This window comes from Trichechus manatus, unplaced genomic scaffold (assembly GCF_000243295.1).
Source record: "Trichechus manatus latirostris isolate Lorelei unplaced genomic scaffold, TriManLat1.0 scaffold00038, whole genome shotgun sequence".
Classification (NCBI taxonomy): domain Eukaryota; kingdom Metazoa; phylum Chordata; class Mammalia; order Sirenia; family Trichechidae; genus Trichechus; species Trichechus manatus.
The window spans coordinates 15,755,820-15,771,153 of record NW_004443974.1 but is presented as its reverse complement, the minus strand read 5'-3'; the positions used below and the strand labels follow the sequence as shown (position 1 = coordinate 15,771,153).

Below are 15,334 nucleotides of genomic sequence, written 5' to 3'. Positions count from 1 at the left end.
TGTTGTGGGGTTGTTAACCAATGTCATAAAACAATATGTGTACTACTGTTTCATGAGAAACTATTTGTTCTGTAAGCCTTCACCTGAAGTACAATTAAAAAAAAAAAAGGAAAAAGGTTGGGGGAGCATCTGCACTTGTAGCAGCGTTCTGCCTGAGAGCCTCATGAAGAGGCCTGCCCCAGCACACAGGTCTATGGGGACAGCTGGATCATTTCAAGTGCAAGACCCAGCCCTAGCTTTAGGAAGGAAACTTCCAAAACCACCCCCTTGCAGCATGGACAATATGCTGATCTTGCATAAAAATTAACACCTGCTCATTTCTAAAACTACCTCTTTCTAATGCATCCATGCCTGGGAGTCTAGGCCTTTCTTCTCTTCATCAGAAGGATACCTGATCACCAAAGAGAATTCCGGTTTAGCTAATTCCCCAGCTAGGAGTCATTATCTGAATACAGGAAGGAGAACTTTGAGAAAGGAAAACAGATGAGTCTGGAGCATCTAACCCCACTCCTCCTCCTCGTCTCTCATGTATAAATTCAGTGAGTATTTACTGGCTGCCATGACGCACCAGGTGCTGCGCATTAAACGTGAGGGACACAGAGAACAAGGCAGACAATAAACAAACACATGAAGAAGAAAATAATTACAGCTCGGGCTGCACCCCACCCCCCGCCGGCCACCTGGCTTGCTGTCTTCACCTGTTGGTAACTCTGCTGCTGAGGTATTGTTTGAGGAACCAGCCGGGGCTGACTTGCAAATACATGGCCATCCAGATACAGAGGCGGGAGGTGGTTGCCTGGAAACAATCCGGGAAAATGGAGAAAAGTATCAAGTCTCTGTTTCTGAGCGTCTCTTAGGGGGATGCTCTCCATGTCCACTTCTTCCAGGGGAATCAGTGGGGTAGTGGAGGTAAGGGGTGTATGCAGAGCCTACTTGGCTCCCTGTGGCCTGTCCCTGTGATTCTGTAGCACCAGGCCTTTGGGGAAACTGGGAAGGCTTGCAGTATTGGGGCCCTGGAAGAAGATAGCAGGATCCAGCCTACCTTTTCCACCTCACTGCTCACCAACTGCCCTGGACACCCAGGTGGGGGCTTTTATTATAAGTGAGGGCTGCCTGAGTCTCTCAGTCACTTGCCTCTTCATCTCCCTGCTATTGAGTCCACAGTGGAGGGTCAGAAGGATCTATTGGAATTACATCACTGAGACTTTGGCAGCTAGGCCCTCAAAATCCCCATGCTCTTCCATGGGACACCAACACAGTGACAAGGATGATGACAGTAAAGATAAAAACAGCTACACTGATCAAGCGCTTAGCTGATGCAAAGTATTTTCTAGGGAAGACCCTGCTTCACCATGTAGCCACCCCATGAAATGTTGTCATCAACCCCATTTTACTTTACAGAGAGGAAGCCACGGCTCAGGGAAGTGAGCTCACTGCTGGGGCGACACAACACTTGCATGAGACCCAGGTCTGACTCAAGCCAAGGCTCTCCTCAGGCCACTCCCCAGGAGCGTGGGGGACCCTGGCCATAGGAAGCCACTGGATCTGCTTCCCAGAGTAGGAAGCGGGTGCGAGTTATCTGCAGCACATGGGAAGCTAAGCCCACCCAGCCTAAAATAAATTCCAACTTCTACACCTCCCTTAAGTCAAGGCCAGGGGCTGGTGTTCAGGGCTCTCGATAATGAATGGAGAAGGCTCCCTGAGGCCTGGCTCAGGGGGATGTAATACCTGGAATGGAAGAAGGTGCTACAGAGGCCACAGGCATGGGTGGCATGGAGACTCCACCAAAAGCGCTATAGTTGACCCCGTTGGAGGCTCCCACGGAGGATGGAGGCTGGATGCCCGAACCAGTGCCTCCTGGAGAGCTCTGCTCCGGCAAACTGGGAGAGTTTTCCCAAGCCTTGCGTGCAGACTCCATCTTTGGAAGCAAGGGGAGGGGAGGGATGGAAATTACCACCGGGGTGGCAGTAGACAATACAAAATCTAAGATTCAGCACCGTGGGGGTGGGTGTGGTGGAGTGAGGTTCTCCCTTTCTGCCTCTTGACAAGCTAAAGGAGGGTGGGCCCCTGCCCATCTGGTGTTCAGCCAGGGCTATGTTACCTTCAGAGTGAGGTCAGCGGTGGGGAAGGACATTGGGGAGAGGCCAATGGCCCTCTGGATGTGATGATCCCGCCGGAGGATGGGAATAGACTGTGTTAATCCAGCCTGGATATGAGGAAAAAAAGGAAACCGTGGAACACAAACAGGAGAAAGAAAACAAGACAGACTAGTCAAAATGCACCTTCAGTTTTGGCCAAATGTATTTGACATCACTAAGATGAAGCTGATGACAGCCAAGACCACAACATGTTTCCTCCAAATAGTTGCCTTCATCTTGATTTCTGTGATAGAAGACCATGCAATATCACATTCATTCATACCCACAACCCACAAAGCCCTCTGGACAAGAGCACGCATGTCTCAGAGACATCAAAAAAAGACTGGCTACCAACACGCAAGCGCACAGTTCAGCAGTGACCTGCTACCTGGCTTGGAGATGCCCAGGTGCAGAAAGGGAAAGGCTTATGGCTGCCAATCAAGCCCCCCGAGGGAATTCTATGAATGAGAGCTCTGGTAATGTACGTTAGGAAATGCAACATGCTATATATATATATACATCTCCTCCTGCAGATCCCAGTGATTTCTCAGAAATCTCAGAGTAGAGAACCTTGTTTAGCACAGCATTTCCAAACACATTTGACCACAGAATTTTTTTTTTCACTCAACACCTATCAATATTCTGCAGCACAAATATTCCTTGCAACCCTCTTTGGGAAACGCTGCCCAAGTGACAGTGATTCATTCAGTTTAATTACTGAGCACCTACTCCATACAAAGCAGTGAGGACAGAGCAGTGAACAGAAATGTCACTAGGACAGAAATCAGGCTGTGGCCCACAACTGATGTGTCTCCCTGCTATTCAGAAGGTCAGCTGGATTACAGCAGGGTCAGCCTACAGACTCTAAGGGCCTCAAGTGGTGAGGCCACGGACTCCTGAGTAGGCGCTCTCCTACTTTATCCATGTCCCCTCCCCCACAACTCGCCACGGAAGAGACTATCCGTACAAGTTTGTACAGCACCTGACACAAAGCAAGACATGGAATCAAAGAATGCCGAATAAACAAGACTTTACAAATTACATTATCCCCATTTTAAGGTAAAAAACCTGGGTGTGGAAGGTTTAAGCAACCTGCTCAAGGACGCGTAGCTAGCTAGAGATTGAATCACGGTTGGCCCAACTCTGAAGCACATGATGTCACCAGGCATTCCTAATACCCAGGGCCTGTCCACAAGAAGTGGGACGGACATACAGAGCTGGGGGTGAAGTGCACTTACATTGCTGGCCAAGGCATCCTGAAGTTTGACAACTGGATTCCCTGCAGGACCAGAGGCAGAACCAGGTGGCAAGCTGAAATCCGAGTCCTGGAAGAAAGGGAGCACAGCCCATGAGGTCATCCTGGCTCACTCTGGGCAAGGCAGACGTTAATTTGATCCACAGTCTCAGCGACTCAAAAAATCCACTAATCAGCATTCACTGAGAGCCATACATGAACGAGATGGCTAGATGTTCCTGACAGCACATGAGAAAGGATGGGGTTTAGAGACTGCCACCCCTTACTCATCTCTGCCTGCTCCCTACCCATGGGTTGGCCTGATGGAGACGGTGAAGATCACTGGCCTTCTCATCCTGAGAACCTGGTTTGGGTCAGTAATGAAATCGATAAGGCAATTCAATAGCACCTGCCACCCGTCCAGAACTCCATGCCAACACTTTCTCCTCTGGAATTTGTCCCTGCTGTTTCTAAGAGACAACCCTTTCTAAAGCCCTTCTTCTCTAAGTGTCAACAGGAAGGGGGCAGAAGTGGGGGCAGGGAAAGGAAGGAAGGTAGGAAATCAAAGTCTCACTTTTGGACTGACTCCAAATTCAATGGGCGGCACAGGCAGCACGGAATCCACGTGAATCTCTACTCCGTTAACAGGCGGGACGACAGCCCCTTGCAGCCGCTCGGCCCCCTCCGAGCCCTTTCTGTTTTTCAGAGAACGCTCATTGCCGATGGGTCCTGGTCTGTGCTCCTTGCTCTGTCCTGAGCCTTGTTCTGAATCCTTGATGGAAAAGAAGAGAGGCTGAGGCACACAGGTGGGAATGACCCCAGTCTCCATCATCTATGTGCCCCAAGAATCGAATTGAGGAGGAAGAAAAAAAGACAATGGCCCCTCCGCCCGGGCCCTGGCCACTGTGAACGCAACTTCCAGGTTACCTTTTGCTCAGATTGCTTCTGAGCCTGCTCCTTGTGGCTGTCGGCCTTGGGTTCCGCCAGGCCAGGCCCATTCATCTCCTCTGGTTTCAGAGTACCATACGGGGAGCTGCGCTGCGAGGAGGTCGCGGATGACTCCCGAGACTCGGCGCTCAAGTCAACGCCACTATCTCCCTGGCTGCTCTTCAAACCCTGCTGTGCAAAGCACAAAATGGGTTAGAGCCCTGACCCCAAACTCCAAAATACGATCATCCAAAACGTGAGACTGCGTGAGACACCAAGACACCTCACCCCCGAACCACCTGCCCTTGGCAGACTCTTGTCCTGATTTCAGCCCTGACCTGCCAAAGGTGACTGACAACTTAAGAACACCCTGCCAAATGCACTAACCCTGCCCAAGCTTCATAACCACGAGATACTCGGTGGTCCCTAAACAGAGACTGCCAAACTCATTTCACTCGTGACCACTGCCACTGGTTCAGAGGAGAGGCATTCAATCCCTCTCCCTACCCAGGTTGGTTTTTCCCTTTGTCAACTCTTTTCTTTCTCTCTTTCACACAGGTACTGCACACAGATCAGAAATCAAGACTGAAGAGCCAGTGGCGAGCCAGAGCCAGTGGCGAGCCAGAGCCAGTGGAAATGGACTCTGGTCCAGGCTTAACTCCCGAAGCAGAGGGAGGGCTCAGGGTGGGTCACTGGAATGAACGGAGGCCCAGGGTGAGCTAGCCACGTGGACAGTGAACACACACTCAGCACCCGACCTGCACGCAGCCATGGCCATACTCACCTCAGCAGAGCCGGACTCGGTGCTGCTGAAGGCAGTGACGGCTTTACTCCAGGAGTCACTGGTCGAGGCCTGCACGGGGAGGGCTGCCAGAGGGAGGAAGACAGAGAGTCAGGGAATCAAAAAAGAACAACCAATCTGGAAAAACATGAGTTTACAGGCTCTTCAAAAACAAGCACAGGTACAGCTTACAGAAATCCAATTCCCCTGACCGCATCTGCCCCCTGCCAAATGACACAACACTGAGCAGATCTGATATACAGGAGCTAATCTGGTAGTTTTACCCAACTTTCCAACACGCTCAGACAAATTTCAAAGTGTGCTTCTCATTATTTCATTTACTATCCTCTCTAGTAAATGCACCAGCAATTTTTTATTCACGGCTACTAAAATTCTTTACCACCATCTCTGCTGTACTGATGCTTTATTTCACTTAGGTCAATCCAGCTATTTATTTCTGAAAGCTGGCTGCGTCTACAAAATCTTTGTAAGATGCAAGTCTGTACTCACAGATTCTTTTGAGAATCCAACAAAAACCATGGACCCACAGCCTCAAAACGGTACATGCATACAACGCTGCACACGCTATTTTAAGATCCAGGGGCCCTCTGAAGCCATCATGGACCCCTGGGCTGAGGAACCAGAGACACTGTAGGATCCTGAAGGAAAACGTCTGACAAAAGCAGTCCTTTTGGATATTTAACGATGATGCCAACCCATCACTCACACAGGCTACCAAATTTATCAATATTAATATTTTATCAAAAGATTATCCTCCCTCCTTTAAACTGCAGTCAAAAGAGTTTCAAATGTTATTTTGCAATATGTACTATGCTGTAGTAACAGAGAAAGAATCGAGGTCCACAGCCCAGTGAGTAGGTGTTTGTCCTGTGGGTCTGGGGTCAAGCCATTTCACTCTGGAGGCCTCAGCTATGTTGTCTAAAAAGCTGGAAAAAGATGATCTGAGTCCTTCCTGCCCACCAGCTGTCAAACGCCCTTGTTTTATTCATCTTTGTACCCCCAGGGCTTGGTGCAGGGCCCTGCCCAAAGTAGGCATTCAAGAAGTATCTGCTCAATTAAAATGAAGTTATCAGAAAAACAACATTAGATATACAATTTTTAAAAAGTATCCAAAACCCGTTGTCCAGTCGATTCTGACTCACAGCGACCCTATAGGACAGAGTAGAACTGTCCCATAGGGTTTCCAAAGAGCAGCTAGCAGATTCGAACTGCCGGCAGATTCAAACTGCCGACCTCCTGGTAAGCAGCTAAGCTCTTAACCACTGTGCCACCACCAGGGTGCAAAAAAAAAGAGAATCCAGGGAAACATATTTTCCAAAAAGTGAGGTAAGGTACACCTGGACCTATGCCCTCGTTTGCCTCTCCAAGACGGTGTTTAGGAGGAGTTTATAGAACCTTCCCCCACGGCTCACATGAGAAACCTTCTGAATTCATCATTGCTTTTCCACAAGAAGAAAAGATAATCAATGGGGGCCAAGTCAAGCCAACTCCCCGAGGGGCTCTCATTACATGGGACTATCCTTTTTCAGACCACTGGGCTTACTGCATATGCTGCTCTTCTGTCAAATTCTAGATTCCTTCAGGGGCCGCAGCAGCACAGTGCTCAGAAAGCATGTAACACTCTGGCCCAGTAGAGGAACTCAGCACACAGGTAAGGTTCAATCTACACTCATGGCTCCAAAAGCAGAATGTTCCCTGATATGAGACCCTGGGTCCGTGGTGACCTTGGGCCAAGGTGCTGAGCCCAAACCCCCTACTGCTCACCTTGGTTGCTGCTCTCCCAGATCTCGGTGCCTAGGCTGTTGCCAGGCACTGTTACATCACCTTGCTCCAGGCACAAGTTGTTTTGCTTTTTAGCAAACCGAGGAGGAATACGGGAAGAAAGGCCTCGACCTTTGACAGGCACCTAAAGGGGAGGGAAAAAGTTGATGCAGCCTAGCTTAGACATCAGGCATGAAGAATTACAAATTCTCTCCAGGAAAAGTACCCTGGACACCAAAACCACCCCTGAAACTGCTCCAGAAATGCTTGGTGAAGTCAACAGTTTCTCTCGATCCCCTTTCCTGTGCCTTCTCCAGACCTCGACCAGTCTGAACTGCAATGCCAACGAAAGCACCCCCAGAAAAGCCTGACAGGCCAATGGTGCAATGGATGGTGGTGTGTCCCCCAAGCATGTACCACTGAGCCCTGACCCCATTTTAGTTACAGGATTCCAGCCCTCGTGACTTCCGGGGTCACGACCCTCATTTCACTCAGGTTGGAGTGCATTGGAAGGGCAGATTTGGGAGGCTGACGGAGGTTTGAATCCGGCTCAGTCATTGGACAAGTTACCCTGAGATTCAGTTTCTTCTGTAAAATAGGGATAACATCACCTATACCCACAGGACTACAGCAAGAGTAGGTGCCAGAAAGCAGTATATGCTTAACAAATACTTCCTTCCTCTCTTCTGCTTAATGCTCCATCAAAACTCTCTTTACCCTTCTAGCTCCAGTCTCCTCTGGCATCAGCCTGCCCACTCGCCACATCTCTCACCTTGACCCACACCCTCTTACCTGCACGGCTTGCTCCTTCTTTCTTTTCTCTTCCTCCAGCAGGCGGCGCTGCTTCTTGGTCAGAACTTCGATGAAGCCTTCACCCACCATAGAGCCCACCTCACTCTCCTCCCCGGGGCTGGACCCGCAATTTTCAATGATAGTATCTGAACCAAGATTTCATGAGAAGAGACAGTGTTTCCATTCATCAGAAGCCAAGAATAACCCAACCCAACAGGCACCTGGTGTCTAAGGACAGGCAAGGCTCAGGCTGGGCAGCACCTGGCTTGATATTGCCAAGTAGCTGCGATGTATTCACCAGGATCTTCAGAAACCTGGCCGGGATTTCTACACCCTCCTATGCCCCATCTGAATTACACATCACTATACCTCAAACTAGAGAAGAGGCCTGGGTGGCTTGAGGGTTAAGACAACAGTCTCTGGAGACAGACACACTTAAACCCTAGCTCTGCCATTAACCAGTTGTGTGACCTTGAGCAAACCACTGAACCTTTCTGAGCCTCAGGCTCCCCTCTGTAAAACTGGAACGTGCACAGCTGTTATGGGGTTCAGCAAGGCCATGAGCAATGAGGGCAGGAATCTGGTTTGTTTTGCTCACTACTGTAGCCCCAGAAATTAGCCCAGTGCCTGCCCAGAACAGTTCCTCAGAAGCTAACACATTCAATGAAGGGGCAAACTCAGCAACTCAAGGCGACTGCTGCAGCCCTTCGCTTTGCTTGGGTTCTACTTCCCCATAAGGATGCGAAAGTGACCAGACTCACTTCCATAGTTCAGATCAAACTGTTTCATGGTCTCTCCCTGCTCGCCTGCCCTCTGAGCAGTCAGCTTGCTCTCCTTCTCTGCCTTCTTACTGGAGGCTTCAGGAATGTCAGAGTTGGCATGGCCTGCCCGCTCCAGGGTGTAGGGCGAGTGGCTGCTCCCACTGCTGCAGCCACCAAGACCTCCAGGCAAAGCCTCTTCTGGGGATCTATAAAGGAAAGAAGAAATTGTTAGCTCAGAAAGGGCCAGAGGCTAGGAAGGAGTGTAAAGAAAAAAAAAAAAATCACATATGCACACAGCACACACACAAACACAGCACCCTGATTTGGTCTTCTCAGCAGCACAGTGACTTGGATCTACGTCTGTCTCCCCTAGTTTATACAGGAGGAGCTGCTCACCAGCAGTGGTGCGCCCATGTGCAAACACGCACGTGTGGTCACCCCTGCTGGCCCTGCTTTGGCAGAGCACCGCCTGCTCATGGGAAAAGGTGCTCTTTTCCCAGCCCCTGCCCAGGGCTCAGTGCTTCTCTTCTTTCCTACTGTAGGCCAAATTCCGCAGGACTGCAGAAAGGAGACAAAGAAGAAAGAATGCTCAGAACAAAGCTGCAGAGCTTTCTTATACATGAGGCTGTAACCAGCAAGGAGTCCTGGTCTTGCTCAGTAGCATGGTCAGCTAGCAACGCGTTTGGGGCAGAAATCAGAAGTAAGGCCAACACTCTGTATCTGGGACATGGAAAGCTAGGCTAGACCAACACCTGAAAAAACTTGGCATTCTCCCCTGGTTCCTTCTTTGGGGGTATACATTAATTATGTCTAGGTTTCTGGGCTTTGGATTCTAAGGAGAGGGTGGGAGGTGGGAACAAGCTTCCCTGGTGTCCCAAGGGCAGGGCTGGCCTCAGCACATCCTTCATCCCCATCATCTAAGGCACAGACTGCCTAAGACCAGTAAATGCTGGCTGTACAAGCTATTCTGTCCATGTGGTTTCCTCTTTCCCCAAAACTGGGGACAGCCTGTGAGCAACAAGCTGACACTAAGCACAGACCATCCACTTCAGGGCCTCTAATTCTGGAAAAAAGATGCTTATCAAGTCTTCAGGTAGCCCACTCCCCTCTGTTATTGCCTGGCTCTTACCACGCCAAGGGGGCAATCCCAGAAGCAGTGCTGTGGCTCCTCACTGCATAGGAAAAGAGCTGCTTGAGAAGTGCCACCTCAGCGGGGCCAGAAGCCTACCATGCCCCACCAGGCTCTGTGCACAGGTGTTCCCCCTCCCCTCGCAGGGACTCCAAGGATACACATGGAGGTTGTACTCTTGGGACAGGTGTTACGAACACAGCCACGAAAGGAGCACTGGGGTGGGGACTCTTGCTCTGGTTTTGCTTTTCAAGCCACAACAACCACAAAAACAAAAACAACAACAAAAAAACACCACAAGAGAAGCAGACAAGCAATGTGAGAGCAAGTGATGGAGACGCTCACACACAATGGCCTTGGTAGGAAGTTGCCTTCTGCGGCACAACAAGAGGTAAAGAGCTGGGGGTACCTGACACATGGCGGGATATTCATGCATGAAGTGCTACTTAAAAAAACTGGCTTAATCACAGAACAAAAAAATAAAAAATTAAAAAAAGGACCTGGGTTTTGTTTTGTTTTACCTTTTGGCTTTCAAAGGCGTCCCATTCTGCTGGCTCTCATAGCGGGGAGAGGTCTCACCACCACCTGGCCTAACGGACTTCTCCCCAAACCCTCCAGGCTCCAGCTTTCGGCTCTGTCTGTCAACCAGGGGTCTCTGGCTAGAAAAGCTTCTCTTGGCCAACTCCTTCTTCTCACCCAAACTGGCCCCAGACAGGCCGCTGTCCACCTGGGAGTCCGGCTCAGCCACGTGGCCTTCTCGCCGCTCCCGCCTCTCACTGAAGTCACTGCTCTCAGAGGCTGTTTCCCATTCTTCATTGGCGTGATCAGAGGAGTTCTGGTACGAGAGTTCAGGGGACCGGCGACCCACAGCACTGCTCTTGCCCCCAGGACAGAGTTTGGACCTGCATGGCCACTGACCTGCCAGCAGGTGGGGCTCCTCCTCAGGCCCCCACAGGCTTAAAGATTCACGCTCTTGCCTGAGGCGCCTGAAGCGAGGGGGCTTGTCTTGGCGCGGGGGGCGTCTTCTCCGGAAGGGCCGGTTCTCGGCATTTTCAGAATCTGCCACATGGTCGTCTGGGAAGAAGGACCTCTTATCCTCCAAGCGGCTCTCCTCGAAGCCTCTGCCACCAAATGAGTCAGAATGTCTATAGGAATCTGGGATATAGTCTCTATCTGTGGATCGCCGGGACCCGCACGTGTCAGAAGAGCTGTACTCCTGCCAGGAGTTGCCTGGACTTTTGCTCTGCCAGTGGGGCGACTCCTTGGACACAAAGGTCCTCCGTCCATACCCGCAATTGCTCAGCCTGGGTGGCAGGGCTCGCCCAAAGGCCCGAGGGCCTCGATTCTTAGCATCTGGACCATTATGGTCATCAGAATACATCTTGTTGGATCGCCAGGAATCTTTAAAGTCGCCTTTCTTCAAGGTGCTCTCCTCCCTTTCCAGGAGGGAGCCTTCATTCCCATTTTCCGAGCCTCTCTGCCGACGCCGCTTAGGAAGTTCTTCGTACTCTGAACCCTCACTGTGGGTCTCGCTGGCAATCCTTCGCCGGGGCTTGGCTCTGGGGAAGTCTTCAGGCTGATTGAACTCGCGCAGTCCCCGGCCTCGGCTGCTTCTTTGGCTGTTGTTATACAGGCCCCGAGCCCCCAGGATCCCCCCGCCACAGACGCTGCCTCCATTTCCACTAGCAGGGCGCCCACGGAAGGTGAATTCTCTGAAACCACGGCCCCGGCTCCGGTTCTGTCCTCTGCCCCCGAAGGCCTGCTCCTCATCAATAAAGATCCAGTTACTTCTCTTTGTTGGGGGGACATCGCTGGACTCTCGTGATGGTCTGGTCTCCCAGGCCCTGTCGGGCTTCTCATCCTCTTCAAACTTACTGGACTCATGGCTAAAACTAGCAGGGGGGGAGTCTTTGTCCTGTAAGACAGAGGTGGAGGAGTTGGCTAGGGTGGGGTCATTCTCTTCATTCTCGTCCTTTTCTGCCTGTAGAACTGGCTCTTTCTCCTTGGCTAGCCGGGAGTTCTCCTCCCCTAATTCCTGCTTAATTTTCTCTAGTTCCTTTTCCTTGTCTTCTACCTTGAGGGCCTTTAGGACAGGTTTCTTGATAGGCCCAGACCTCCGGGTCCGGCCTGTTTGTTCCTGATGCTGGTTCCCGGAGCTCCGGGTTCCGGGAGCCCATTCAGGCTCTGAGGTGGGCTGTTTGTTGGTGGTCCCTTCCTTCTCCCACGAGGAGGTGCTAAAAGACGGCCCGTCCCGGGATGTCTCCTTCTCAATGCCGTTGGCTGTGTCGGTGGCTTTTGGTTGGTGGCTAACGTCCCAATTGTTATACTCTGGCTTTTTCTCAGCTGGGACAAAGTCACGCTCCAACGGGGAACACCTGAGGTTTGGGGGATGACTCCCAGGAGCACTCGCCTCCTGAACGTTTTCTTGGGGTGGAAACAAAAGCTCCTGGCCTATTCTTTGAGAAGAGATACAGCTGTCAAAGTCTGCTTGGGCCTTCTTGTCAAAAGCACTCAAGTACTCTTCCCCTCTCTCCTCAAAGAGATCGCGCTGGGCACTTATGCCCCCTGACCTTCCAGGTGAGGCAGAGTAAGAGCTTTCATTCCTGAAAAGGAACCAGAAAAATCAGTCAATGTGATTGGAGCCTGGTTCCTGGTTTCCATGCTGAACACAGAGCTTAGTTTTAAAAAGAAAAACAAAAAAGAAAAAGAAAAAACATAAGCACCAACATTTGCTCTATCTTTAAACATGTCTCGGAGATGCTGGGCCATGGATTGGTCGGTGACCCCTGGAGTCCGTACGAGTGAAGAATGCAGTGGCTGCCGGGTGGACTCAGTGTGCCACCCCGGAGACAGAGAGGAGCTGGGGAGATCCTCTGGTTCAAGGAACAAGCTGGAGCCTGAGAGTCCGTGAAGAGTCTGGGGCACTGGGATGGTAAAACCGCCGGGCCAGCAGGGCCAGCTTCCTTTACTTCCATAGGAAAGATCCATGACCTGCACTCTCAGCCCCACCTGCCCTGCGAGATCCCGCACCACCCCCCACAACTGGACCCTTGCCCAAGGTTCCACTCCACAAGATTTGCCTTTGACCCCACGACTTCTCCTTGGCCTTCGATCCGCTATCAGATAGGAGCCTTTCACACAAAAACATTCAAGCAATCCTATCTCCTTCCTCAGAGGGTGCTACAATCCCCTCAGAGGAGCCCCCTTCCCCCCTGGACAGTGTCTCCTGGGATAGTGCCTCTTCCCAGAGCCCGCCCTCCATTTAGGATTTGGAAACTCTTCCTTCAGTTGCAGGTCAGTAGCACCAAGTAGTTTCACCTCACCTGACATGCATGTCCATGGCCAAAGTGTCATTCGATTTCGGGTGGGGGAGTGAGTACCCCTTGCTCTGCAATGCCATGTAGCCCTCTGGAGTCCACACAGGGGCTGGCTCAATGGCAGTCGTTTTTCTTTCTTGGAGTGGGGGCACACAGTTCTGTTCTTCAGAGTGACAGCCAGTCCCATTGAGGGAATCTTGGGGCATCATGGGTTTCATCAATCCTGAAGAAAGCAAAGAACTATGTCACCTCATTTATACAGCCCTGCCCCAGTCTCAGGGTCAACAAAGGCTCAAAGACAACAGTCGTCCTGACTGGCCACGTGAACACAGCTTCCCACCTGCTTAGACATCACTGGGTTCTTAATCTTTCCTGACCAGAGATACTTTGAAGGCACACATACATGTAATTTTAAGTAAAAGACCTGTGAAGTCCAACCTTAGTTCCAGACTAAGAACCTCTGTGTTGAAGAGCACCTAAAACTGGCAAAAGGAAATAGGAAACATCAACTAGAGAGAGTTCATGGATATCAGCCAAAAGGTTAGAGGAGGCTGGTCAATCAGCAGTGTGAGAATTTCTATGCAAGCAGAGATAAGTCTTGGGTTTTTTTAGCACAGATAAAATGAAGATGAACTACACATCAGAGAGCTTGTATGGAACAAGTCAGTATTTGCTGGTTCAAAATCCCTGCAAGAAGATTTAGGCTGGGATTTTGGTTCTGCTTCCTTTTATTTCTAACCCTAAGACCGACAGCAACACTTTACATTTTGTATGGCACAGAGGGAAGGTGGGGGAGGAGGATACAAATGCAACAATAAACCGTTAACTGTGGATTAGGCCAAACATGACATCTCAGTCTACGAGACATAACTAGCCAAGAAACGGGGACAAGTTATTTGCCCTCTCTGGCCTCTTTGTCCATGTCTATGAACAAAGTGGTTAAATGAAACGGTTAGGATAGCACAGATTATAGTAAAGGTCTCTTTGGGTCCAAATCTATAGGGGAAAAAAGATCTGATTTTTCAAACACCTGCTCCAGGCAGCTTATAAACAGACAAAAAGTTTGAGATAATCTGGCCAGTCAAATGGTTCTGTATTAGGTCAGTGGTTTCAAGCTTAGTTTTAGTCATGAAATGCTACTGATACACAACCTCAATAAAAGTCAGATTCAAGTAGAGATAGGGACCCTCTCTGGAATCCTAAAATTGCATACCATTTAGCAAGTGTTTACTATGAGGTAGACTAAACTCTGCCCAACACTGTACCCAACTTGTTTCTGGCAATACGCAGCCCTTATAACCTGAAGAACCCACCAGTCACTAATCCTTTCTGCCACAAATGCTGGAGAGAATATATCAAACACTGTACTTGCAGAGATGCAGTCACAAGAAAATGAGAAATCCCTAGGGAGCTGAACACCATAGCCCTAGGCGTTGGAGTTGGTGCTAAGGCTGCCCCGGGCAAGGAAGGCGAGGGGACCTGCTAGTCTTGGTAACCTGTGGGCTTGGGCTTTAACATCTTTATAGAAGGGAGTGAGACCATCTTGCACAAGGCAGATACACAACTGAGACACAGCTAAAAACAAAAGAACCTCAGAGAGCTACATCCTCAACTAAAAGGTAGATTAGAAAAATATATGCTCTTTAGTATAGGCAAACAAGTCTATACTTGTTTTTATAAACAAGTCTAGTAAGTCTGTCTTGGCCTAGGCCAAGGTAGGAAAAAGTAGTCCCCCCAGCCCCCAAGAAATTCATTAACTACATATGCCTGCTTTCATGTAGGTTTGGGAAGGGGTTAAGACTTTTATCCCCAGGATGGTCCAGAAATCTCCCAAGTTAGCATAAAAAGTATCTTTGGATTGATGATATCCCTAGGGCACTAGCAAAAGCTAACATAAAGCCACTCTGGAGGGATATAACCTCTACCTAGGACGACTGAATCCCCACAGATAAAGCTCTGTTGAAAATAAACTCACAATCCAAATTAACCAGAACACTTGCAGAAGTAATCCACTGTGAGTCCACAGAGACAACATAGGATTAAATCCCTTCCCAAGAACTTCAGTCAACAGAACAAATGGTTAAAGATTAAAAATTTGTTTAAAATGACTAAAAGCAAAAAAGAAGGAATTAAAAACATAACAAAAACAGAAGACATGAGAAAAAAATAACATTTGAAAAAAATTCTAGTAATAAAAATATATTGTCACTGAAATGAAAAGCTCGTCAGACAGTAAAAAAGCAGATTAGACGCAGCTTTAGAAAGAAGGGAACTGAAAAATAGTTCTGAGGCAATTTTCCAGAAGGCTATTTCCCAGAAGGCTACACGGAGATAATCACTTTCATATTTTCTATTTTAAGAGACACGGAAGATAGAAAGAGAAGGTAACAAAATAAATCTGGTTGAAGTCTTAGAAATAATGAAAAAAAAAAAAAAAAAAAACAATGAGGAAGAGGCAGTATTTAAGTGTTAA

General features: G+C 49.4%; 1 protein-coding gene and 1 non-coding gene across 4 annotated transcripts in view; both read right to left on the bottom strand.

Moving 5' to 3' along the window:
• The window catches only part of PRRC2B (proline rich coiled-coil 2B), a 58,958-nt gene that overhangs the window by 10,755 nt on the left and 32,869 nt on the right, over positions 1-15,334 (bottom strand). Inside the window, exons 14-25 of one of the 3 annotated variants that reach the window (XM_004375771.2) lie at positions 12,868-13,084; positions 10,066-12,147; positions 8,416-8,621; positions 7,655-7,800; positions 6,866-7,007; positions 5,084-5,166; positions 4,300-4,491; positions 3,947-4,144; positions 3,377-3,463; positions 2,102-2,206; positions 1,729-1,918; positions 699-796 (exon numbers count right to left, since the gene is read on the bottom strand). In XM_004375771.2, the coding sequence (XP_004375828.1) occupies positions 699-796; positions 1,729-1,918; positions 2,102-2,206; positions 3,377-3,463; positions 3,947-4,144; positions 4,300-4,491; positions 5,084-5,166; positions 6,866-7,007; positions 7,655-7,800; positions 8,416-8,621; positions 10,066-12,147; positions 12,868-13,084 (3,746 nt within the window). Of the gene's footprint in view, positions 1-698; positions 797-1,728; positions 1,919-2,101; positions 3,464-3,946; positions 4,145-4,299; positions 4,492-5,083; positions 5,167-6,865; positions 7,008-7,654; positions 7,801-8,415; positions 8,622-10,065; positions 12,148-12,867; positions 13,085-15,334 lie in introns of those variants that run through there. The other 2 variants (XM_023730818.1, XM_023730819.1) reach the window with 2 other exon arrangements.
• LOC111820456 (small nucleolar RNA SNORD62) lies at positions 1,119-1,204 on the bottom strand. Its single transcript, XR_002824005.1, has one exon. It is a non-coding gene; the product is annotated as a small nucleolar RNA SNORD62 (small nucleolar RNA).